This window comes from Hemicordylus capensis, chromosome 1, assembly GCF_027244095.1.
Source record: "Hemicordylus capensis ecotype Gifberg chromosome 1, rHemCap1.1.pri, whole genome shotgun sequence".
Classification (NCBI taxonomy): domain Eukaryota; kingdom Metazoa; phylum Chordata; class Lepidosauria; order Squamata; family Cordylidae; genus Hemicordylus; species Hemicordylus capensis.
In genome coordinates this window covers 51,085,002-51,110,275 of record NC_069657.1, presented here as the reverse complement: position 1 = coordinate 51,110,275, position 25,274 = coordinate 51,085,002, and the positions used below count along the sequence as shown (strand labels likewise).

The window sequence follows — 25,274 nt, the reverse complement described above, 5'->3', positions numbered from 1 at the left end:
TGGGATGGAGCACACCAACGGGCTGAGGAGGGGGGGGGGCATGGCCTGCAGAGCGTACCAAAATGTGCGCAGCCGACGGGTGTGGGGGAATCGTTCTTTTCGTGAATCGTGACTCAGCACGGAGGACGCAGAGGGCGGGGGGCAGCTAGGAAGAAGGCGATGTGGCCGGTGAGAAGAGAGCGAAGGCCATTTAATTAACCTTTCTTCTACGAGGGAGGCATCAGCCCTGTAAGGGAGCAAGCATAATTTATCTGCAAGGCCGGGGTGAGTGGGAGGAAAAGGGGGGGGGAACAAGATTTTACTGCCTAGGAGCGCCTACATAAACAATCCGCACAAACAGGGAAGATGGCCAAGGGTACTGCAGCTTTCCCATAGTACTACTCAAACCACCTACCTGCAAATATAAAGATACACATGCTAAACACACACTTGGGCTAAGTGCATCTGGATACAGTTCACATTCTTTTCAAAGCTGCAGTATTCAGCATATTTGCTCGGGAATAAATCCCATGTAATTCACTGGGAGGGACTTACTTTTGAGAAAACACGTATTGAATCAGGCTGCATGTCTGTGGTAGGCTCAGATGCAATACTGATTTAAAAGAGAGGCTGCTGTGTGTTCAGTGCTGGTGTTACTGCTCATGGGCAACTGAATTTTGGGAGCTCACAAACTGCAGAGTCACAATTCGCTAGTTTAATGTCATGATATGTCTAATAATGTAGAGAGGCTGCTCAGGTTAGTGCAGCTTCTTGCAATAGCTGCTCTTGTTATCTGTGCGCTAACAAAAAATAAGAGATGAAATTAGAGTTCTTAGGGTTACACAGAAATTGATCAGGCTAAAATGAACCTTCATGCTTTGTAGAGGAGCAGAATAACAACAGCTTCAGCCATGTGATTCCTCACAACTCGGAAATTGCCAAAGATTCCCCTGTATGATGGAAACACTGCTGTGGCTCTCACATCACGTGATTCAAATGAATGTAGGGGCATAACTATACTAGGGCAAGGGGAGACAGTTGTCTAGGGGCTCACTGCCTGGGGGGGGCCCAAAGGCAAGTCACATGACTGACTCCCCCAGCCGTGCACCCGCCCAGGCTTCCTTCAGTTATATCCATCTTCTAAAACTGATGTGGGTGTTAAGACCTGGAGCTACCAGAACAGTATGTCTTTCTCTAGTACCATTAAATGACTTGCATTGTCCACAATTTACAAAACCTTTTTAAAAATAATTTAGGATGATGTTCATATATATATAAATTTTACTATGCTTTTCAGTACCACTATTCAGCCTCATTTAAGATTTCTTTACTTCATGAGCTGAGCTTCAGTGTGGGAGGGTGCATTTTAAAATCTTGTCTCTGGGCCCACTTCAACCTTGCTACGCCCCTGCTCTGGGTCAATCATGTCACTCACTTTAACATATTTTAAAGGATTGTTGTGAGGATAAGTATAACCATGTATATTGTTCTGGGCTCTTTGGAGGAAGAGTGGGATATAAATGTAAAAATAAATAAAATAAACTTATGTGACACTTTCCTCTTTAAGACCTATATTGGGCTTGGTACAAAATAATGCAAGATCTGTCTAATAGGAGAGTGTGGTCACTCTCTGGCTGGCAGAGCTGACATGAGAGCAACCTCTAAGAGCAGCCTAGAGGTGTTTTTCACATCCCGTTACCCACACACCCCATTTTGGGAAGATGGGAAGCCTTGATCTGCAAAAGCAACTCCCCAGAGAAAATAAATTGTTCATTCTTTTAATTAGACCTGGGTCAGCAATTAGTTTTTGCTGGCGGGCTGCTTTTAGAAGAGGATGTGGGCGACTTGCCAAGAAGTCCTAATACAATTCCCTCCCCACTTTTGTTTGTTTTGCTTTGGCAACTGGGGAGCCACTCTGGAGCCTGGATTTGCTCCAGGGGCCTCCAATTACTGACACCTACATTAGGGCCCTGTCTGTACAAATACAGTGTCACAGACACAGCCTCAGATAACTGTCTAATGACTACTGCACACATTAGGGGATTCACATTAGGGGATTTCTAGTCATACCTATTGAGTTAAGGCCCAGTCTATTCATATTAACTTGGAATGAAATCCAATAGAGTCCAATTTATTGCTTAGTAACAGCCCAATCCTAATCTTAGGCAAGTCTAGCTGAGCTCCACATAGAATCAGGCTGTTAAGTGTGTATAAAATTGCAGCTTTAGAAAACAAACATGCCTCTTCTTTTCACTAATAAATGTTATAAGAAAGGCCAGAATGCAAGAAATGCCAAGAGTGTGTAAGAGATAGGTGTGTTCCAACACAGATACAAATGCAAAGGAGATCCAGTCAAAAGGGTACGCTTCCAGTCAGAATGGATGTGATCCTCTGCCAGCTGATAAATGAATTGGCAAAGTAAGGTGAATTAGTGTTACATAAACAGGGAAATTACTTTCTGTAATGAATTAGCTTCTCCCAGTCTCTGTTAAGTCAGAGTTGATGTTTTTTCAGTGTAAAATTATTTATCATATCTCTGTAGCGCCTAATAGATGCATCTCTAGGCGGTATTATTAAATTATATATGAATTTCAACTCAGCAGACTCCAGAGGTTCTATCAGAATCTCTCTTTAAAACTTTTGTTTTGCTTTAGTATAGCAACTTTAAAGTCTGCTATTAAACATCCAGGGAGACTGAAATGTTCTTCCACTGGTTTCTGAGTGCTACGAATGTGTCTGATTAGTTTCTATTGCGTCTATATCTTGCTTTAAAAAAAACCGCCATGGCAAATCAGCAGGTGACTTCAGTTAAGCCGCTCACTCTAAAGTAAATTGAGTCTAGACAACATCAGTAACTTCACACAGCAAGCATCCTCCACTGCCAGTCCATTATACACAACTCGCCATCAAAACAAGAAGAAGGAGGCGCTTGGCCTTATGGACCAGAAATGACCCCCACTTCTGGCTTCCGGGCCGGTGTCTTATTCTATGTGGCAGGGAATCACAGGCCCAGTGACACTATACACTTCTGGTTCCGAATTGAACGGGAGTGGCACGCAGAGAGCGGTTCATCCTGCCTGACATGGCCGCCCCGCATATGGCGGCATTGAAACGGAAACCGGAAGCGAAGGATGTATATCGAGCTTGTCTTTTTCTATCTCTATGCCGCGTGGTTTGTTCGGAAGCGAGAGTTTTGTTTTGTTTTGTTTAGACGTGTTTTCCCCACACCTCTATGGTTTGTCCTAGATGGGAGCTGGAATTTCCGATGGTTGTGTGCGTCATATCCGGACGGTTCTGAGATGCCGGTAAGAAGCGCTTGCCCCGGGAAAAGACGGGAGGGGGAAAGGGGGAGAGCGCTATGCCCCCCTCCCCAGGCCGTGGAGGGAAAGGGGCGCACACAGGCACGCGGGGATTGCTCCTGCGGCGTCCCCCTCCCTCCCCCGCTTCCTCCCCGTTCTTGGTCCGGTCCGGTCGTTAGGAGGAGCCCTTGTCTCTCCTCGCCGTAGGAGTGGCCCGGCCGGGTTGGCCTTGTCGCAGGGCAGTCGATATGGGACGGGTCGCTTCCTCTGCCCTCAGCGCCGCTCTGTCTGTGTGGGAGCCAGTCTCACTCTTCCTGCGGCCAGCGGCGGGCGGGCGGGCGGGCAACCCCGGTGTTTGTCCCTAGGCTGGCCTGGTTGTTTAGCCACTGAGCCCCTTTGCAAGGGGTCTGGTGGCTGATCCTTTTTGCTTCGGATCCTGGCCGGTCTCTGTTGCGCCTTTGTTGCAGCTGCTTTGGCAGGAGAAGTCTCCGAGCTACTTAATCGTTGAGAAGAATTGGGCTGCCACTCTGCGTAGGTGGGAGCACTGGCCTCTTTATCCTAGAGCAGGTCTGCAAAGCTTAAGGCCCCAGGGGCAGGATCTGGCCGGCGGAGACTTCTGTGCTGGCCCACAGGTAGGAATATCCTGCAGCAACCCGGAAAGGCAGAGGGTCGCTCTTTGGGTCAGATGATCCCCCTTCTCCAAGGGGGCCATCCTCTGTTGTCCCTGAAACTGCCTTGCAACCCCATCCAATGCATGGTTACTTGGAGATGTTCCCAGTGAAGCTTACTCCTAAGCAAGCAGGCCCAGGATTGTAACCTGAAAACAACAGTGATCTAGGGAGATGAGAAGACTTGGCATTTCTTTGGGGCTGGCATGCATGCATGCCAGGTGCCCCAGCAAATGGACAGGGCCTATTTTTTGGCTACTATCCTTAGTTAAAACCGTGGGTCCCTTGACAAAGGGGAAAGATTCGCATTTAACTAATAATTGCTTTCATTAATATATTTAATAATTAACTTTATTTTTTATTGAACATATTCTTATACTGCCCAAAACTCATGTCTCTTGGAGGTTTACAACAAAGTAAAAATAGAAAAAGTAAAACATTAGTTAAAACAAAAAGTTCAAAACGTTACAACAATTTAAATTAAAAAAAAAATCTTAAAAACAGCATTAATACCATTAAAACAATATGTAATTAAAAGCCTGGGTGAACAGGTGCGTCTTTAAGGACTTTTAAAAAGCTGTCAGAGATGGGGAGGCTCTTATTTCAGTAGGGAATGCATTCCAAAGTCTCGGGGCAGCAGCAGAGAAGGCCCATCCCCAAGTAGCCACCAGACAAGCTGGTGGCAACTGCAGACGGACATCTCCTGATGATCTCAATGGGCGGTCGGGTTCATACAACTTGATTGTAACAGTGCACTGAAAATTGACCTCTGCCCGCAAACATCACATTGTGGTTGGTTTTGGCCCACCGGGGCACTTGAGTTGTGCAGCCCTGTCGTAGAAGATGATGCCCTGTCATAGAAGATGATGCAACTCCTCGCTTGCTAGGCACAACCAATATAAATGGGGCTTTATAGACTTATAAAAGAAAAAAGATGAACCTCAAACTACAGTCTAATGTTGATAGGCAATAGAGAGGTGAGTGAGGCAATGGAAACAATGGGTGAACAGGAACAAATGCTGCTACAAGCCCTAGAGAAGAGGTTTTGTTTCATTTGGAGATGAGGTTTAAGGGACCTGCAGTGCATTCTAAAGAGGAATTTGAAGGGAGAGAGAGGGAGTTGTTCTTGGTAGTAGTTCGATACATGTAAAAGCAATTATTTATTTATTACATTTTTATACTGCCCGATCCAAAAGCTCTGAGTGGTACACAACAAAACAAAAACTAACGAACGATCATTTAAAACAAATCAGCTTAAAACAATAAAAATGTAAAAACTAGTTTACAACCATTATAAACAGAAACATTTAAAGACCCTGGAAAGCCCATTAGCATGTTGCTTAAAAGCTAGTTGTGATTATTGAGGAGAGAGTGTAAGATACTCAGTGCATATTCAAGGACTTGTCCATCTAATGAGAATGGGGCCATAGCTTAGTGGTAGAGAATCTGCTTTGCATGCAGAAGATCCCAGGTTCTGTCTCTGACATCACTAGCTAGGAAGGACTCCTGCTGAATCCTTGGAAAGCTACCAGTCAGAGTGAAAAATACTGAGCTAGATGGACCAGTGGTCTGACTTGGTGTAAGGTAGCTTCCTGTGCAGTGAGCCACAGCACTGAAAATTATTTATGGGGCTGATTCCTTGCAATTATGGGTCTTTGCTATCAGAGCTGGTCTAGGCTGCAGTTAGAAAGGCTCTTGCTAGGGATGTGCATGGAACTGCGCAGGAGAAGTTCGAAGGTGGCGGGGTGCTGCTTTAAGAGCAGGGGAGGGTGCACTTACCCCTCCCGCCGCTTTCCCCCCACCGGTGTTCATTTTAGTCAAAGCCCATCGGGGCGACAGCATACTTCCCTGCTGCCCCATTGCCCCTATATAACCGGAAGTATCTGATGTGCCTACACGGGCAATTCAGGTGCAGGCATTCATCTGCCATGTCATGTGTGTGCAGGTGCATCGGATACTTCCGGTTATATCGTCAACAGGGCAGCAGGAAGGAAAACTGCCGCCCTGATGGGCTTTGACAAAAATGGACACCGGTGGGGGGGAAGCGGCGGGAGGGGTAAGTGCACCCTCCCCCGCCCTTAAAAGTTAGACACCCCCTGCCGTGGAACCAGCGGAACCACCGGTTCTTTGAACTGGTTCCGTGCACATCCCTAGTTCTTACAGCTTGGAAGATGGCTATAGGAAGGCTTCCTACAGCGCAACCCCCCCTCAGGCTGAAAACTGTTGTATGTGTGCATTGTTTTGCGAGTTATACATATGTATATGACAGCAGGACTGACAGCATGCCAACCACATACTTTAATATTTAGTGTTGATTTCTTTCTTTCTTTTCCAGATTAAACTGAGCAGCCCTCTACTACAGCTCACCTCAAGAAGTCGTGAGGCTGGAATATGTTCATTATCGCAGAACGCTGCTCATTTTGAACTCTAAACTTTGTGCCTTACCCAAATCTGCTTTGGGAATTGGAAACTTGAATCAATGTTATCAGATGAGTTAGAGTCTAAACCAGAGGTCAGCAACAGTGACATTGATTTGTTTTGTGACTTGGTGTTTGGTTTCGGAAATTCACTGTGGCAAAGTGGCTTTCTCAATGAATTGTGCAGTTTGAATATCACTATGTTGTACAGAAGCAGTATCATCTTCCCTCATTAAAAAGATCCAAAATTTCTCGACTGATTTTGCACATACATTATGTCATTTGAAAGTTAGGTGTCATTTGAAAGTTAGCACCTGTAGGAGAAACTTAATATGGCATGATTTCTGTAAAGCTGCTCATGGCATTTAGAACGAGCTCTGAGGTTCCACTAGCACTTGCTTGTCTGGCAGAAGAGATTCTAGTTCTCTAACATAGCAGCAACAGTAGCAGCTAAACTAATAGTTCCTAGAGTGGCTGTGATTTTTCTGTGTACATAAGCCACTGTAACATCAGAGCAGTTCAACCACTTGATGCTGGGGATGTGCACAGAACCAGCACGGACTGGTTCGAAAGTGTGGGGGAATAACTTTAAGGGTGGGGAGAGTCCACTCCCCCCCCACCGGCTGCACTTTCCCCTCTGGTGCTTGCTTAAAAACTGGTCCTGCGGGGCGGCAGCATACCTCTCTGCTGCCCTGTCAACTCCTCGGTCCGGAAGTGACCAGAAGTAGCATGGGTGCACATCACGTGGGTGCCCGACATGAGCGTGATGTGTACGCTGCTGCCCCACCAGACCGGTGTTTAAATGAGTGCTGGCAGGGAAAACGGTGGGGAGGTGTGAATGCACCCTCCCCTGCCCTTACAGTTACCCCCCCCCACCCGCTGGCCTTTGAACCCTTTGTTCAAAGCTGTTCCGAGGCCCATAAAAGGGCCTCCAAACAGGTTCGTGCACATCCCTACCTGATGCTGAATACTTGCACCTGAAGGGGTCATTCATAAGGGGGTCACCACTCATAAACAGTTTTCATGTGAAAACTTGATGTGATGAGAGGAGAGAGCAACGAAAATTGCATCCTGCCCTGCTCTGCCTCCATTGGGGCTGCTGAGGACTGGAGCACATGTCACCTCCAGGCCTTTTGTGTCTCCACAGGGCTAACTTCCTATGGGGAACTTATTTAAGTTCGATTGCAAAAGTGCATCAAGGGATGCATGAAGACTGTGTTACTTACTGCTACTTTGCAACTTGAAATTCAAGGCCAGTTCTCCATGACTGGATAATAATGGGTGACTGTGAATTAGGCGAAATATAGAACTTGTCATGTCATCTTCCATTGTCTTAAGAGTTCACACATACACAGTGTAGTAGGACAGCAAGAGTTCCGAGTCTGAATAAGTGAATATATAACATACAGAGTGAGTGATTTCTTATGTTATAGCTCCAGAGCTAGTATATAAAATAAATAAAACATACCTTTTTCAGCTATATGAAGATATTAGTACTGATTCTAAAAGTTATTGAAGGGGAGAGGACAACTGACAGAACCCATTCTGCTAACTTGGTGGTTCTGCTGCAGATCTAATCATTTGCTGCTGCCTTTGTTTATTCCCCTCCCCTCCACAGCTGCTGGTTCAGTTTGTTCAAAACACATCTATTCCACTAGGACAGGGGCTTGTGGAATCAGAAGCTAAAGATATTACTTGTCTGTCTCTCCTCCCTGTTACTGAATCTCCAGAATGCAATCGGCTGATGCTTCCAGGTAAAATCTTATTGTCCTTGGAATGCTGTTTATGGTATGAAGAGAACCCGATATTGAAGAGAGTTAGTGTGGTGGTGGTGGTGGTGGTGTTTTGTGTTCCCACTAACAGGCATTCCCAGGTGTTGTTGACTACCAGAATCCCCAGCCAAAGGCCACTGCAGCTGGGGATGCTGGGAGTTGTAGTCAACACCATTTGGGAATCACTGTTAGAGGGAACAGTGGTGGTGTTGAGTTTGGATTTTGGATATTTGTATTCTATAATACAGGGTTGCTCAAGTTTAGGTCTCTTTGGATTAGATACAAACATAATGAAGGCAGAATCCTGTCAAAGTCATTAGCAGTTATTTAGTATATATTTGTATACTGCCCAACAATTAAGTCTCTGGCAGTTTACCAAACTTTAGGTTATCTGCTTAATTATGTATTTACTTCAAAATATGCGGGTTCTACTACTGTTTCTGTGTCAGTGATAAAAGCATAATAATTGCATGTCATTCTGAACACTCTTGCATGTGCTTTTCAAGTTATCATTCTTTTCATTAGATGACTCTCCAGGCCACACTAGCCCTTCAAAAGATGTTTCCTCCTCGGCTGTTTTACGGAGCCTCCAGGTGAATGTTGGCCCTGATGGTGAGGAGACAAGGGCACAAACTGTACAGAAGCCACCTGAGCTTCTGCCGAGCCCCGATACGTCTAGCTTATTGCAAGACCTCCAACCCAGTGATAGCACTTCTTTTATCCTCCTCAATTTAACACGAACAGGTAACTCTTCTTCCATTTCAGCATCTAGTTGGATTTCCCCCTAGGTGTTAATATGTAAGATACGCACATCCATGTACATCTATGACATTTTGAAATGCATGGAAAGCTTGTTGGACACTGCTACGTTTAAACGGAGATCATATAACAGCAAGTTCTTCCAGTGAAGTGACTGGAGACTTTCACTGCAAATATTGTGGGAAGCAAGATATTTCATCCCTTTTTTCCATGTTGGATGAAATTGCCTCTTCTCTAGGTCTAGGTTCCCCATCGGAGCACTTGGTGTTTGTCCAAGATGAAGCAGAGGATTCTGGGAACGACTTCTTCTCCAACGATAGCACAGACAGCAGTACTCCATGGTTTTTACGAGTGCAGGAACTAGCCCATGACAGCTTGATTGCTGCCACTCGAGCACAGCTCGCCAAGAATGCCAAAGCAAGCAATAATGGTAAGAGGACTTCTGTTTCTGCTAGGCCTCTCATGGTTAAGACATCATGTTTCTTATAGTAGTTGTGGATATCTTAAAGCTTTTGTATGCTCATAGAACAGCTGTTGAGATTTTCAGTCTGTGCAGTCATGCTGCTTGTACGATAACTTTATTTTTAAAAGTCTGCAATTTGAATTTCATCCCTGCAGCTACTGCTATATATTATGTGCTGAAAACAAAATACCAATACGAATATGACAAATATTTATATACTGCTTTTCAACCAAAGTTCTCAAAGTGGTTTACATACAGAAATTAAATAAACAGACAAACAAACGGCTACCTGTCCCCAAAGGGCTCACAGTCTAAAAAAGAAAGCAAAGCATTTTTCTACCAAGTATATTGGGAGTTGGATCAAATCTCTTAGAAGACCCCTTTGTTGCAAAATTAAATGTCTTTCTGAAGGACACTTATTCCTGAGTTTTTACTCACTTGACTAGCCATGCATTCTTCCATTTTCTCTCTGTATAGAGAAAGCTTCAGGTTTGTAGGGCTGGATACACACAATATTAGAAATGTATCCAGTTTATCGCCATGTATCGTATTAAGTGTTGATCTGTTCTCAGGCATCCATTGCCTTTGCATCTGTTTTTAGCTGGTACTTTACTTTTCTTTCCAGGTGAAAATGTTCATGTTTGCTCAGGAGAACCACAACCGAAAGAATCTAGCCCCATCCCTCACCTGCCCCGTGTGGAGAAAAAGTTGAAGTGCACCGTTGAAGGCTGTGATAGGACATTTGTGTGGCCGGCCCACTTCAAATATCACCTAAAAACCCACAGGTGCATAGAATTATTATAGACTATATAGATATTTGTGCTGCACATATTGATTCCTGATGTGGAACACCCCTGTATTCAAATACAGGGACAATAAATGAAAATAAACTAATTCTAAGCAGAGAGAGTCAGTATCTATCTAGCACACACATTCAAAGCACTTTTTAATTCTATCTTTTCTTTTTCTTGAATGTCTGGATGCTTCTTGTGGTTTGCAAGCCACCGGCTACACTGTACGTAAGGTCAGAGGTGAATTTGTAGCTAAGGCTCTCTCTCAAGATTTCAGTAACAGCAACATAGTTGCTGAGGAATATTGATGTATTCTCAAAAATGAAAAAGCTTTCTCTTTTCATTATCTGTAATTTATTCCAATGAAATTCAGTGACAACTCACACTGTGTCATAGTCAGCTTTATTACGAGGCTACATCAGTGTAAATGGTCACTAAATTGCCACCTGTGTGACAAGCAGTTCTTGCACATTGGTCCGCATACAACATTATGTGTAGCCTAAACGTTTTAGTAGGCATGTGCCCAAAACATTTCGGAGGCCATTATAAAGGCCTCCGAAACATTTTGGCACTGGGGGGGGGGGGGTTCGGTGCCAGCGGGGGTAGTACTTTAAGGGCGGGGGAGGGTGTACTCACCCCTCCCGCCACATTTCCTCTGCCGGCGCTCTGTTATCTTTAAGCCCCTTGGGGCGGCAGCCCCATTTCCCCCGTCGGCTGGCAGTGGCTGGAAGTAGTGCGCATGCACTCGCACGGCAGATGGGCGCGCGCTCGCTACTTCTACACAGAGCCCCTGGTGGCGCAGTGGTAAAACTGCCGCCCTGTAACCAGAAGGTTACAAGTTCAATCCTGACCAGGGGCTCAAGGTTGACTCAGCCTTCCATCCTTCCGAGGTCGGTAAAATGAGTACCCAGAATGTTGGGGGCAATATGCTAAAATCATTGTAAACCGCTTAGAGAGCTCTGGCTATAGAGCGGTATATAAATGTAAGTGCTATTGCTAAGTGCTATTGCTATTCTGGCCACTTCTGGCCGACGGGGGAAATGGGGCGGCAGGGAGGAACGCTGCTGCCCTGAGGGGTATAAATATATCAGAGCGCCGGCGGGGGAAATGCGGCGGGAGGGGTGAGTACACCCTCTCCCACCCTTAAAGTACTACCCCCGCTGCGCCGAAGATATTCGTGCACATCCCTACATTTTAGTAAGTATGGTAGAACTTTCATAATATGGTTATAGAATAAATTTAAGCAGCAGTCTAGTAAAAGGTGTTTTATCTTTTAAAATACCACCTCCCATAATTTCATGTTAAGAACTACTCAAGCCAAAGACTATAATTCTTCCCATGCCATTTTTCTGTTGCTTGTCACTGCTTTTCACTCCTGTTAAACTGAAATACCACAGGATTTTTCATTCCACAAAGCTAGTACTCCACAAGAAGAAAAGTTGCTTTTAGCAGTATCTATAACAGTGCCATGAAAGTTATGTTTTGTGTGTGCGCTTTTTTTATTATTTTTAAAGGAATGACCGGTCCTTCATCTGTCCTGCAAAAGATTGTGGGAAAAGCTTCTATGTCCTGCAGAGGTTGAAGGTACACATGAGAACACACAATGGGGAGAAGCCATTCATCTGCACTGAGCTAGGCTGTGGGAAACAGTTCACGACGGCTGGGAATCTGAAAAATCACCTGCGGATTCATACTGGTTTGTATTCCTTTTCTAGTTCCAAAAGTTTCAATTTATTGCACTATTCCAGTGTTACTAAATTAATAAGAAATAGGATGGCATTTGAATAACTTAACATACATTCATTAGGCATAATTAATTAATTGCCACTTGGTGAGGTGTATAACTATATATATTTATATTGGGGGGGTATGTAGGGGAGGAAATGTGAAATTGGAGTTTACTTATTAATTAATTCTCAAATTTGTAGACTGCCCCAAACTTCAATTGCTGCCCCAAACTTCAGTTTGCAACAATAGAAAATACAATAAAAATGAAAACCTTAAAACAGTTTTAAACCACAGTCAAATTAAAATGCTTGAGTGAAAAAAATGAGTCTTTAGTTACTCTTTAAAGTTGTCAGAGATGGGGAGGCTCTTATTTCAGCATGGAGTCTCAGGGGAGCAACAGAGAAGGCCCGTCCCTGTGTAGCCACCAGATGAGCTGTGGCAATTGCAGATGTACCTCTCTCGATGATCTCAGTAGGCAGTGGGGCTCATGACATTCTCTTAAATATTCGGAGCCTAAGCTGTTCAGGGCTTTTTGGGTTATAACCAGCACCTTGTATTTTGCCCAGAAACTATTGGCAGCCATTGTGGTTCTTTTAGTATAGGAGTAATATGGTATCTCCAGGATGACTCAGAGACCAGCCTGGCTGCCGCATTCTGTACCAACTGCAGTTTCCGGACTACGTACAAAGGCAGCCCCAAGTAGAGTGCATTGCAGTAGGCAGGTCTCGGGGTTACCAGCATATGTACTACTGCTCTGAGGTCATTTATCTCAAGAAATGGATGCAGCCGGCGTACCTCAACCTGGGACACTCTGGATCCAGAAGCATCCCAGACTGCATACCTGTTCCTTCTAGGGAAGTGTGACCACATCCAGAACTGGCAGATTGAAATTGTCTCCTGAGTTCTGACCCCACACAATAAGTACTTCTGTCTTACTTGGATTCAGTCTGTTTGTTTTCCCTCATCCAGCCTATCACTGCCTCCAGGAGGCTTAACCTCCATTTAGGGAGGTTATGCCTTCTCCTGATGATGTTGACATAGAGAAATAGAATGGGGTGTCATCAGCATACTGACAACACCCTGCACTAAATCTCCTGATAATCTCTCCCAGCGGCTTCATATAGATGTTAAAAAGCATTGGAGACAGTATGGAGCCCTATTCACGTTTTGAAGAACAGTTTCCAAGGGACACCATCCGGAATCTGCCCAAAAGGAAGGAGCAGAACCACTGCAAAGCAGTGCCTCTCATCCCCAATCCCCTCAGACACTCCAGATGGATACTGTGGTCGATAGTATCAAAAGCTCCGAAGTGATCCTAAAGGACCAACAGAGTCACACTCCCTGTGTCAATTCCCAATTGGAGATCATCCATCAGGCCGACCAAGGCAATCTCTACCCCATAGCCCTCCCAAAAGCCAGTTTGAAATAGGTCTAGATAATCAGCTTCCTCCAAGACTGCCTGGAGCTGGGAGGCCACCATCTTCTCAATTACCTTGCCCAACCACAGAAGATTGGAGACAGGCCTATAGTTGCTTAATTCTGAGGAATCCAGTGCAAGGTTCTTCAGAAGAGAACTAATGATTGTCTGGGCATCCTGCCCTCCCTCAGAAAAGATTTATAATGTCTACTATGCCCTGTACAACAACCCCGCTGCCAGATAGCCATGTCGGACAAGGGTCAAGAGAACAGCTGGTAGGCTGCACCGTTCCAAGCAGCTTGTCCATATCCTCAGGAGTCATAAACGGAAACTGATCCAGCCTAACCACATAGTTGTATCACAGAAGAGTGGATGCAGTTGTGCTTAATGGTAACTTTCTCATGTTAAAACAGGATCTGGATAAAATATATTTCACTCTTATATACTTGTCCAATTATTAGCATGACTTTGAGCACTGCTACCTTTTTCTTTCTGTTCCTTTTTAAAACCTTTTATTGTGAGTGAAATGGAAGATGTTAAGTTAATAGCTGATTAGATTCATACTTAATATGTGTTCTACTCGATAGTAACAGTGAAATCATCAGATTTTCAACATCCTTTCTCAATCCCCCTAAGTTAACCACAACAGTTCATGGCTGTACAATAAAAGGATGAGTATGTAGCAAGGTTCAATTATACATTTTAACAATATTGTAGTTATATATAATGATATGAAGTCATATATTGTATTAGGAAAGCCTTTCCAATAACTGTCTCCAAGCAGATAGTTTTATAGCCATTCGTTGTCTTAGTGTAGGGCTCAGTTGGAGGCATTGAATGGTTTTCTTTCCATACTTGCTTGTGAACCTTTCCACAAGACACACATCTTTGGTGCCATGCAGTTGCATTTAATACCATTCTCTTGGGATTTATTTTATGTTGATTGAAATGCTGAACAAACTTCCTTTTGTGCTGTTAAAGGTAGTTTAAAATAAGTCACACCATAAATCTGAATTGACTGCTAGTTGTGTGGGGTTTTTTGGTCAGAGGGAGACTGTGAATAGCAGAGTCTCCCGTGAATGTCATGGAATAGAATTGGGTGACAGTGACAAAGAAGGTGAGGCTATTGTTCAGGAAAAGGACAGATTTGAAGGAGGAAATTGAACTGGCCTAAGTAATCATAGTCATGGAGGATTTCAGGAAGGGATGAGATTCACAAGTAAGGTTCAAAGGCCTATTTTTGGATCAAAGCTAGATTGTAAAAAACCAAACCTAGATGTGTTAAGACTATTTATGTTATTATTCTTTTATACCTTTAATAACTAGGTGTACAAGTGCTCTTGATTTGAGAAACAGGTGGTGATGGGGAATCCTGCCCCCCGCCCCGACTTCCCTAAATGGCACTCCTGCTAATAAAAGGAGATAGGTGTGTGTGATGTCACAGCCTTTGTGGTAAAATATTCTAATAGAAGCATGCTTAATTAGTTACCTAAGCATAAATAATGGGATTCTATTTAGAGATATACCATGGCGTTAATAGCTGAATATTGCATAGGAGGCAGAAATTTGGAATGCAGAAAATGGTTAAGATATTCAGGAGATCTAAGGTAGTAAGTAGCAAACCATGCTAGTGATCATTACATTAAGTTCTTAAATGTTCAGACTTGAGAAAAGCTATGTTCTAAATCCAAACAAGCTCTACCCTGATCTGGCTCTCCTTCTAGTGAGTCACAGATTCGAAATACTATGATTAATGTGTATACAATCTCCAAGTTTTAACACTAACTTTTGATAGCTGACGAAGAGCCGGTATGAACAAACTTATAAGGGAATGTGTGTGACTAGAATTTAGAAATTGTGTTGTGAAGTCAGTGGGTAGAATGGAAGTGGATCCATGAGGGCATATGCTGTTTAAGTGATCTCTTCAATAAAGTCTGACAGATACCATAATTTGTTGCAACACAGGGGAAAAACCCTTCTTGTGTGAAGCTCAGGGCTGTGGTCGTTCCTTTGCTGAATACTCCAGCCTTCGGAAACACCTAGTTGTCCACTCAGGTAAGGGTGCTCCACTTCTTCAGATGAAACCATATGGCAGATGGTATCCATCTTGGAGAAAGCTGTACATTCTCTAGTTCCCATTGAACAATGATTAATATTGTTCAGGTGTGTGTTTTGTGTGCTTTTTGACTAACTGGCCAGTTTCCCTTCTTAACCTCTGATTAATCTCATAACTCCAAGGTGAGGGCCAAAATTACTTTTTATCCATCTATTTATATCTATACACACACATATATATACACACAGAGAGGCCTGAGAGTTCAAAGTACTCAAACTTCCTGACAGAGTCCTAACTGTGACCTGGTAACCTTTCCTAAACCTTTTAACTTGTTTCTGAAGTTGAGAGAACTAAAGGAAAAAAGGTTTAATTCCTTGCTTTAGTAGTTATTCTTATATCTTGTTTTAGGAGTAAAGCCCCACCAATGCCAAATCTGTGGGAAGACGTTTTCTCAGAGTGGTAGTAGGAATGTGCACATGAAGAAACATCATTCCAGAGCTGGAACAGCTAGCAATAGACAGCACGAACAAACAGGTAGGGAGTCAATATGACTGGAAGGTATGAATGAATAATCCTGAGTAGTGGTGAAGGCGATGGGTCCGTTTCAAGAGGGTTTTACTATAATTGAGCAAAGAGGCACCTTTTAAAATGTGATAATGCTCTTTATTTAGCAGGGGGAGAGCAACTGACCCTATCCATCCCGAGCACAGCATCCCTCCAGTGGCTGTTGCTAGTGTTTCTCAAGTTTCTTTTTCCTTTGAGGATAGGGAGCCTTTCTTTCTATGTACACTGCTTTGGGAACTTTGGTTGAAACGTGGTATATAAATATTCATCATATATATATATATATATACACACACACACACACACACACACACACACACACACACATATATATATATATATATATATATATATATATATATATATATATATATATATATGAATGAGAGAGAGAGAGAGAGAGAGAGAGAGATTGGGCTGGTGGTCAAAATAGAGCCTTTTCTAGGAGGATGTGGGACCTATAATATGCAGACTCCCCAGGTAGTGTTAGGTGAAAACATTTAAATAACAAGAGTTTTTGACCCAGTGAGAGTACTGAAATTATCCTGGTTTTCTAGTGGCTCTGTGTCTTTGCCTGTTAGGGGTGTGTGTGTATCCTTTAAGGTCAACCATCATCATCATCATCATCATCATTAATTAGATTTAAGAACATAAGAACAGCCTTGCTGGATCAGGCCCAAGGCCCATCTAGTCCAGCATCCTGTTTCACACAGTGGCCCACCAGATGCCGCCGGAAGCCACAGACAGGAGTTGAGGGCGTGCCCTCTCTCCTGCCATTACTCCCCTGCAACTATACTGCCCTTCCAAAAATGGCTCAGGGCGGTTTACACAGAGAAATATAAATAAATAAGATGGCTCCCTGTCCCCAAAGGGCTCACAATCTAAACAGAAACATAAGATAGACACCAGCAACAGTCACTGGAGGTACTGTGTTGGGGGTGGACAGGGCCAGTTACTCTCCCCCTGCTAAATAGAGAATCACCATCTTAAAAGTTGCCTCTTTGCCAAGTTAGCAGGGGTTAGCAGGACTGAACCATCCTGTTCAGTCACTCCCCTCATAAAATTAAGCCTGTTTGATCTATCGACAGGTCAGTTTCCTCCGTGTTATACTAAAAGTACAGGCTTCAGAAAGAATCTGTACAGTTTAATAGGCAAATACCTACGTTGCTCAGATCTGTGTAGTATGGAAAACTGCCTTTCTGTTATGGTTGACAATAAAAATGTTGTGTAGCTGCTCAACTCATAGCATTTATTTATTTGTTTATTTGGCAACAGAATCGCTTATGGGTAGTAGTCTGTTGGAAGAATCTGAAGTGCACAGCAAGAATCTGGTGTCCATGAGCTCACCACCTAGCCTAGGTGTGGAATCCTTGCACTTGCCAGATACAGAATCAATTATTGGTGTAAAAGAGGGTAAGATAATGTTTTCTGTCCAATAGAAATGAAATCTCGTGTGTGTAGTATGAGGATATCTTTCCTTTAGCTTAGGTCTGAAATGGGAAGAGTTCCTTGAATGCAGTACAGTATAAATTAGAAATAGATGGATGCAGTAAGACACATAGATGGCTTATTTTTCTAATTCCCTTGATTGATGATACCACTGTCTGAATAATTTCTGAGCAGTGTGATACAAGAATGTTTACTTTTTGCCCATTTCAATGCATATCTTTTCAGAAGACTTACTGAGGTTGAAAGATAAAGTCCTGGAGGAGCAAAAATGTCTTTCAGTCTTTTATGTAGCTCCTGTCTCCTCAGACCAGATTCACTTTATCTTCCTCTGGAAGGTTGTCTGCCACATGTTTGGTAATAGTGTTTCTGTCCTTAGCACTGCTTCATATTATGGTCTGCAGGATTGGAATGTTGAGGCTGTGGCTTCTACAATCCATTCGTTGCTTGGACCTGGAATATAAGAGCTAGCTGGAGGTCAGATCTAGGGCAGCTGTGCATGAGTGTACATCATAAATGGTCAAAAATACATTACATTGCAAATTATAATCATTATACATTATTGACTCTGACATAAAATGAGATAAGTGGACTGGTCTTGACCACCGGCTGCTCACTGATCTATTAAAATGAAATATGCAGACAGCGTCATGGCATAGAGTCTAGTCCTACCACTCTTTGTTAACTTTCTCAAGCTTGGACCACATGAGGGATAGGCCAGAACAGCTGCCTCCTGAGTACCTAGCATATACATTTCACCTTTAGAGGGAAGAGAAAAAGGAATAGGTAAGATGCGGAGGTTGGTTGTTTTGCCTTAGCCTTTTACCAAAAGGTAAAGTTTGCTTTCACGTTATATTGACTATGCTCACATTAGCCCTCTAATTGGCAACCACTCAGCATTGAATTATTAATATGGCTTTCTGATCATGTAGATGTTAATATTTTAGGGCTTTTCCTGAGCTCTGATTTTGTTGGTCTTCCTTATTTGATCTAAATCATCCATGCAAAATACATTGTAGCTTTTTTCCTGAAGATCTTTAGATAAACCACAGTGAATATGTTTTGCAAAATATAACTTATTCTGTATGATTTGCAGAGGTTCTTGTTGAAGCAACAACAAACACGCTCCATGGTGCACCTGATGTGGTTTTGCCGTCTCATCATCTGATGCCCATGTCAACATCAAGGCACACCTATGGGGTGTCAGCTTTGCTACAGTAAATCCACAGGTCAGTCAGGAAGGCTTCTTTTCCTCCTTGAACAGTGTGACTCTAGTTGCCTCAATTTCAAGAAAACTTCCATTTCTGCTGAAGGCAAGAACTAGAACTCTTTTAAAAAGTTGTCCATTCATGTGATGTGGTTTCACTGAAGAATTTGATGGCTGTCTAGATTGTAGGTTACTAGAATCTATCTGTCCTTAAGATATTTCCTTTACATTTAGCAATTTTGAGGATCACAATAGTATAAAACAAAAGTTTTTTGAACTTTTAATTAAAGAAATTCACCCACATATCACTCCAGCAACCTGATTTCAGAGCTATACGAGTAGTTTCTGGTTTGATCTGATACAGGCACATTGGCATTGCAGTCAAGCCAGTTATCTCTTAAAGCTTATTACAGACTTAGCCACATGGTTTTGTGTCGGCATCAATGTGTCTGGTGTTGATAGTCAAGTTTTTCTGTTCCTCATGTATACCCAACTGTTCGCTGCACAGTGATTGTGGCACCACAAGGATGTGTTGTCCTCTGTCCAGGATGCTATTCACACAGTGCTAATGGAATGATTTCTGTTACAACATTGCACAGGCCAGGTACTTCCTCTTGAGGGACGTGTTGGTGGCACTGTAGCTCATTAGCATCAGAATCTTCAGGACAAGTTGGATCCTATAAGGCTCTTCTGCTTATGGAAGAGTAGAGGACACCTTGCATTAGAGTGTTGCTTGAGAACAGTGAAACTCAACTCAACTATGTTTTGCTTGCACAAGAGTTTGAGCAACTTCTTTCATGTGCATAAGAATGATTATAGAACCTTCCTATTAAGCCACTCTGTAGAGCATGATTGTGGAATGGTGCTAGTGACTCTCTTCCTTCTACTCATGATTGTTTGGATGCAGTCTTTCAGGTCAGACTCTACTTTCCCTAATTTCCCCCTACTGCCATTCACATGCTGCTGCTTTTGCTCCAAATCAAAGACCTGATGTTGTTCAAAGGATTGCCTTAAATTGTAGGTTGGTTCACACATCATGTTTCCAAATCCTCCGAAACTGTAGTTCAGCAAATTGGGACTGAGCTTTGTGTTTGTGCACTCAAATTTCGTTTGAACCAGTTCCAGTCCTAGTTTGGAGGCAAGTATACTATATACTATAGTTTGTTAGTTCAACTGTAATGGCAAACTATGGTTTGCCTGAATCAAATAACTTTTTCACTGAGTGTGTGGTGGGGTAGGAAGAAGTGTGTGGCTCACATACTGACTAACATTGTTTGGGCATGTGGTGAAATGTGGGTAGTGGAAAAAATTTCCTTTCCTGACTCAGGCCAGGTTAATGGATAATCTCCCTGACCGGTCTAACCCAGTTCTGCAGCACAAGGGAGACTTTAGTGCTGCGTTATCCCTTCCCTGTGCTCTGAGAAGCAGACGGGCTTCTATAACAAGTCTTTCCCAAAGTGGGGTTTGGGGTGACTAGCCATCGCCGTTTCATTTTGCTTCTCCTTGCCAGTAGGCAAGAATAAAAACCAATTGTTCTCCCAGGCATCTGCCTGCACATGGAGTTAATTCTTAATTGTTAATTTGGCCAAGCTATCTTTGAGACGTGTTCTGCACCAGAGAAATCCCCCTTATCTCCCCCACTGGGTTAATAACCAACCTGCTGAGGCTTGTAAAAAGAACAGAGGGGGGGAAATTATTCAATTACTACAGACTGGTTCTGTCTGAGGCTTTTAGCTTTCTAGATACACTTAAAAATAGTTGGTTACAAGAATACTTCAAAAGCACCCCGAATGATGCTGGGATGGCATACTTTAAAATCTTATTTGCAAAGAAGAGATATTTAGGAAAATGCAAAGCACACACACAAAAGCAAAATAAATTCCTGATGCACTGTCTAACTAAACAAACTGTTTCCCATGTTGGATTCCCGAAGCCAACAAAGTCATGGCTTCCCCTTTCCTTGAATCACCAAACTCCTGACGAGAATCAAGCCTTCTGCAGATCTCTCACCCTTAGAAATTATGCTGCAGCTCTGCCATGAGGTATCCTAGTCTGCACTCTCTGCACAGACTTCCTTTCTTGTTTCCAGAATTCTCCCCTGCCGCTCTCATGTCCCACCCACCTGTTGGACTGATTGGTAAAACCCTGGAGGTCAGCAGCCTGTCAGTCAAGACAGGGGTTCACTTCCTGTTACCACTTTAGAGGGAGGGGAGACTATTCACTACAGGGCAAAATAATGTTTCTCTGATGCCCTCAGTAATATGTTCTTGAGGGTTGGAAAAGCCTTGAGTACACATATTTGAGGGGCATTGGCAGTAGCAGAGGCAGACAAAATGCTTTCCCCATACCATGTGAAATGTTTTTCCATATGCACTAGTCAATTAGTGAGCCTTGAGACTCACAGCTTCCAGCTATGGTTTGGAGGACTGGAAATATTACATTTGAACCCTTTCTATTACTTGCTGTTTTGCATGATACTTTAATTCTGAATATCTATGGCTATTAGGACTTTTTAACTTAGAAGATAACACCTTGTCATAACAAATGTTATTTGCCATATGCCTATGCCAATAATTTGTGTTATGCTGATGGCCTGGAAGAAAAATTTAAGGCGAGAAAGAGGATAAATGTTGTTTCTTGAATTGTTCTATTCATTCCTTTTTTCCATATAAGTAAATGGTTTTAATAATGAATGTGTTGACTTCACAGATACAGAAGGAAGAACAAAACTATGACGTATTGAACACATGTGAAGGCTTGTGTGGTGTGCTCAAGAAGCCATGTGGTACCTGAATTCCCAGAGTTCATGCTGTGCCTGTAGCATACCTTTCATGACATGCTGGACTGGAGGCCTGGAATATGGTTCTGCTTCAGTCACTGGAAACTTTGTTTCCTGAAGAAGAGAGCTGCAACTAATGTTTGAACAATGTGGTGTTCCTGTTGAACCTCCAAAGGCCAGGAGACAACTCATGTAACTAGTCCAGAGAGCCTCCCGCCCCCATCCCTTCTGAAGCTGGTCATAAGCTCGGCATTATATTGGCTTGTTCTCCTTGGAGAAGTAGCTTTTTAGATTGTAGTGAATTCTGCCACAAGGTACTGCACTCTTGTTCTTGCTTCTGAGTTGAGGGGTGGTTCTGTGGTTTCTTTTGGAGCTAGAGCTTCCACATCCCCTTGCTTTGTGCAGATACATTCACTAATGCTGCTTTTGCTCGAAATTAAAGACCTGATGATCTTCAGTGGATTGCCTAAGACACCCTGTTACTTGCTTCTCATCGCAATATTTTAATTTCTAATTATTAAGGTTTTTAGGACTTTTAATTTAAAAGAAAATCAGAGGTAGAAACTATTCAGTGGTGTTCGATTGTAAATAAACCATGTATTTCAACATCTGAAGAAGTTGTGAGTGTATTTGTTTGTATGTGAGTAATGTTTGTATTTATAGATTCACAACTTGCCCTATTCATAGAGGCTTGGGGTGGGTAAACTACCTTAGAAATCACCAGGAAATAGCATTGTGCATTCTGTATAACATTGTATAGAATTTTGTACAATTTTGCAATACTGCATTCATACCTAGACATGTTAAAACGTAAATTAAGGTGCAGAGGTAATATTCTCCTTGGCCAGTAAACTCTTGTCTAAACAAAAGATTTAGAATACTTCTAGAACAAGCGGATATTTTCAAGAGGAAGAGCTCTCCAGAGCTAGAGCTAAGGTAACTACCAGCCCTTGCTGTTGCAATAGATTGCATTAAGGGTATCTCGGTTGATGCCTGAGGCCATAGCAGACCAATAATTATTTCACATTGAAATTAAACTTTGTAGGTCAGACTTCCGCTTGAATTACATTCAGAAATACCTACACAAGGAAAACAGCCACTTACAACAACAACAATCTGTATCTTACCATGAAATGAAATCCACTGTGATACTTAGAGCCATTTTGGTAGTTTCATCTTCCAAGCAAAGTACAAATCCCTAGTGGTAATGGTGGTAAGCACACTAATATTAGTTAGACTTTGACTTAGTGGGGAAAATACAGTTGCAAATTTGTCTTTAAGCCCTTGTCAAGGCCTTCTTGAAGAGCTCTTTTATATCACAGACTTACTGGAGTCTTAGAGTGTCTGGCCCACTGCAAGAATGCTCTCCATGTCGCCTGGTAAATTTGATTAGTGAAAGGCTTGAGTGACGCTAGTAGTGTGTTGAGAACTTTTGTGGAGTAGCCACTAGTGGAAATGCATAAAGAGGAGGAGAGGCCGTCAGGGCATTGATTGCTTCTGCTTTTTCCCAAGGGAATCTGGAGAAAATTGGTGAAGTTTCATAGTTCAGTGGTGATGCAAATAAGTTGGCTTCCAGAATTCTCAATCAGTTGGTAATGTTTTGAAAGACTTGGAGGGGATGGGGGTTGAGACTCGATTCAGTGGGGTGTAGCTCTTGGCAACTGAGTCAGTGCCTTGGAGTTCCATATGCTGCTATCGTGGTGGACTAATGAGGCTGGATGTGTTTCCACTAGGGATGTGCACAAATCAATTTTTTTGATTCAATTTGTGCCCAAAACAACCCTTGATTTGTTTTGTGTCCAAATCTACCCCCCAAATCACCCCAGATTCGATTTGTATTTGCTTTGATACGATTTGGCCCAATTAACAAGGTCCCAGGGGCACCAAATTTGGATGGTGGGTATGTCCTCATGGGTGCCACCTACAACCCAAACTTCAAGGCCGTGGGACACTGGGTTGATTTTTAATGGATTTTTTTTTAGTTTTGCTGATTTTGAACATTTCCGCCATAGGAAATAATAGGGAATTGAAGTCGTCATACCCTAACACTAACATGGATCCTCAGCTTTCATTTAAAAAAACAACAGCAACTAAGCTCTGGCCCTTGTAGAAGTGGAGTTATGGAGCAAAATGTGCGGTCATTATTTTTCAAGTGTCTGAATTCTTTGGTGTATAACTTTTCCTCATAATGAATCCCTTTGAGGATTCATTATATGCCTTGGTTTCTTTTCATTTTGACTATCATTGGACAGTGCCAACTGTCAACTGCCATGTGTCAACTACACCCCCTCCACACACACACAAAGGTTTATTTTTTAGGTATTTTTGAAGTGCTTAGATTCTTTGATGTTTTCATTCCACACCTTCATTTTGACCCCACTGCTTTGAAGCTGGGGGTGGGGAATTAGTGGCATTCCATGTTCCAACGACCCCCCAACCCACAAAGTACTCAGTTTAGACTCTTTGGTGTGTAATGAATCCTCATAGGGATTCATTATGAGGAAATATTAGATGCCAAAGAGCCTAAACACTTGAAAAGAAATATTAGAACATAAACTGAGTAGTAACACACTACCTTGTGGGTGGGAGGGGGGTTTGGTTTGCACATGGCAGTTGGCACTGTCCAAAAGACAGTCAAAATAAATAGAAGAAATGAAAGTGTGTAATCAATCCTCATAGGGATTCATTTAGGGAAAGTGATTATACACCAAAGAATCCAAACACTTGAAAAATAGTGACCACACATTTTGCTCCATAACCACTTCTACAAGGACTAGAGCTTAACTTTTCAAAAAAATGTACGCAGGGAATCTGGGGGAATTAATAGGAGGGATCTGAATCTTGATTCGAATCAGGCACGATTTGATTTGTCCACAGATCTAGCCTACAGGCCACAGGGGTGATTTGTTTTGTCTCCAAATTACCCGAATCAGCTAGATTCGGGTAGTAATTGGTTTGTACACAAATCAATTTGCACATCCCTAGTTTCCACCCAGATGAGTAACAAGGAGAGACTTCCACCAGGTACCTCTCTGCCAGTTATGATTGCAACGTTCTGTGTCTAGATCTCTACACAATATTTCTTGGTACGACAGCAATATAGTGTGCGGGGGCTTTCTCCCTCCCTCTCTCACCCCCCCCCCCACGCCGCTCTCTGTTATGTTGTTCCTGCTCCCTCCTCCTAGTCGCACGAAGTCCCCGCTCCCTCTCACAAAAGGTCGTAGACCGGCCCATTTCGTGGCGATCCTGGCTGGGATTACATCATCTCTGCATTGGTCAATGCATTATTTAAAATGCATCAAAATAATATTGAAAACGCTTTTCTGGAAAAGGTAGCATGTTATGCTCAAAAAGAAAAAAAGAAAAACTGGGCCCCGAAAGAAAAGCACGACACGAAAGGCACTTCGAAGGGAGTCGCGTTCGCTTAATCGTCTGTACTTTGCAAGGACGTTTGTGCGGGCGATCCGAATGCGTCGGAAAGGAGCACCATCCGTCTCTGCCTGCCTGTCAGTCTCACGGGGTCGTCTCTCTCGCGCCTTGCTCGGCAGCCCACGGGACGCGTTGCAGCAGGCAGCATCTCTGCGTCCGTGCTAGGAGCTCGTGCAGTGCCTGCGGCGAACAGAAGCCGGCGTGCGACGCGAGGAACTCCTCCCAGGCAGCGATTGGATCTCCGGCTCTCGCAGCAGCGCGCGCTTGGGAAAGGGAAAAGCGGGCGGGAACCGGGCAAGGAGGGGCCAGGCCGGGTCGCATATGGAGATGACGCACCGCCGGGCATTGTGGGGGAGCGGGAACCCGAGGGCGCCGAGGGCTTGACAGGGCGGCCGAGGCACCCGTGGTCTTCGCCGTGTGTTTTGCAAAGCGTGCTCAGCTGGCTCTAGGCGTGGTGGGCGCCTTAAAGTGTTGGCCTGGCAGCCGCCGTGTCCTGAAGT

General features: G+C 43.3%; 1 protein-coding gene and 1 long non-coding RNA gene across 6 annotated transcripts; one reads left to right on the top strand and one right to left on the bottom strand.

The window, feature by feature from the left end:
* The first annotated feature begins 245 nt into the window (after nucleotides 1–245).
* Nucleotides 246–21,962, top strand: LOC128340824 (zinc finger protein 410-like). Of its 5 annotated transcripts, none has more exons than XM_053286559.1 (13): nucleotides 246–264; nucleotides 3,226–3,284; nucleotides 6,282–6,458; nucleotides 7,982–8,117; nucleotides 8,661–8,879; nucleotides 9,133–9,324; nucleotides 9,983–10,142; nucleotides 11,663–11,844; nucleotides 15,259–15,348; nucleotides 15,758–15,883; nucleotides 17,189–17,326; nucleotides 18,456–18,588; nucleotides 21,276–21,962. In XM_053286559.1, exons 3-12 carry the CDS (start codon nucleotides 6,426–6,428, stop codon nucleotides 18,578–18,580), a joined length of 1,401 nt encoding a protein of 466 aa, XP_053142534.1. In that variant the 5' UTR covers nucleotides 246–264; nucleotides 3,226–3,284; nucleotides 6,282–6,425; the 3' UTR covers nucleotides 18,581–18,588; nucleotides 21,276–21,962. The 5 variants fall into 5 exon arrangements, with proteins under 5 accessions (XP_053142534.1, XP_053142536.1, XP_053142535.1 ...); XM_053286560.1 differs by lacking the exon at nucleotides 246–264 and adding an exon at nucleotides 3,746–3,910 and having other exon boundaries at nucleotides 3,088–3,284; XM_053286556.1 differs by lacking the exon at nucleotides 246–264 and having other exon boundaries at nucleotides 3,088–3,284.
* LOC128340825 (uncharacterized) lies at nucleotides 17,145–25,052 on the bottom strand. Its single transcript, XR_008314000.1, has 2 exons — nucleotides 22,473–25,052; nucleotides 17,145–17,812 (listed from the first exon to the last, which is right to left on the bottom strand). It is a non-coding gene; the product is annotated as an uncharacterized LOC128340825 (long non-coding RNA).
* Between the last annotated feature and the right edge of the window lie 222 nt (nucleotides 25,053–25,274).

Bases quoted from the DNA above. Each gene is read 5' to 3' on its own strand.
- LOC128340824 (XM_053286559.1), top strand. From the start codon at position 6,426: ATGTTATCAGATGAGTTAGAGTCTAAACCAGAG. The intron at 6,459-7,981 runs GTCAGCAACAGT...TCCCCTCCACAG, and splicing joins AGTTAGAGTCTAAACCAGAG to CTGCTGGTTCAGTTTGTTCA. The intron at 9,325-9,982 runs GTAAGAGGACTT...TTTTCTTTCCAG, and splicing joins TGCCAAAGCAAGCAATAATG to GTGAAAATGTTCATGTTTGC.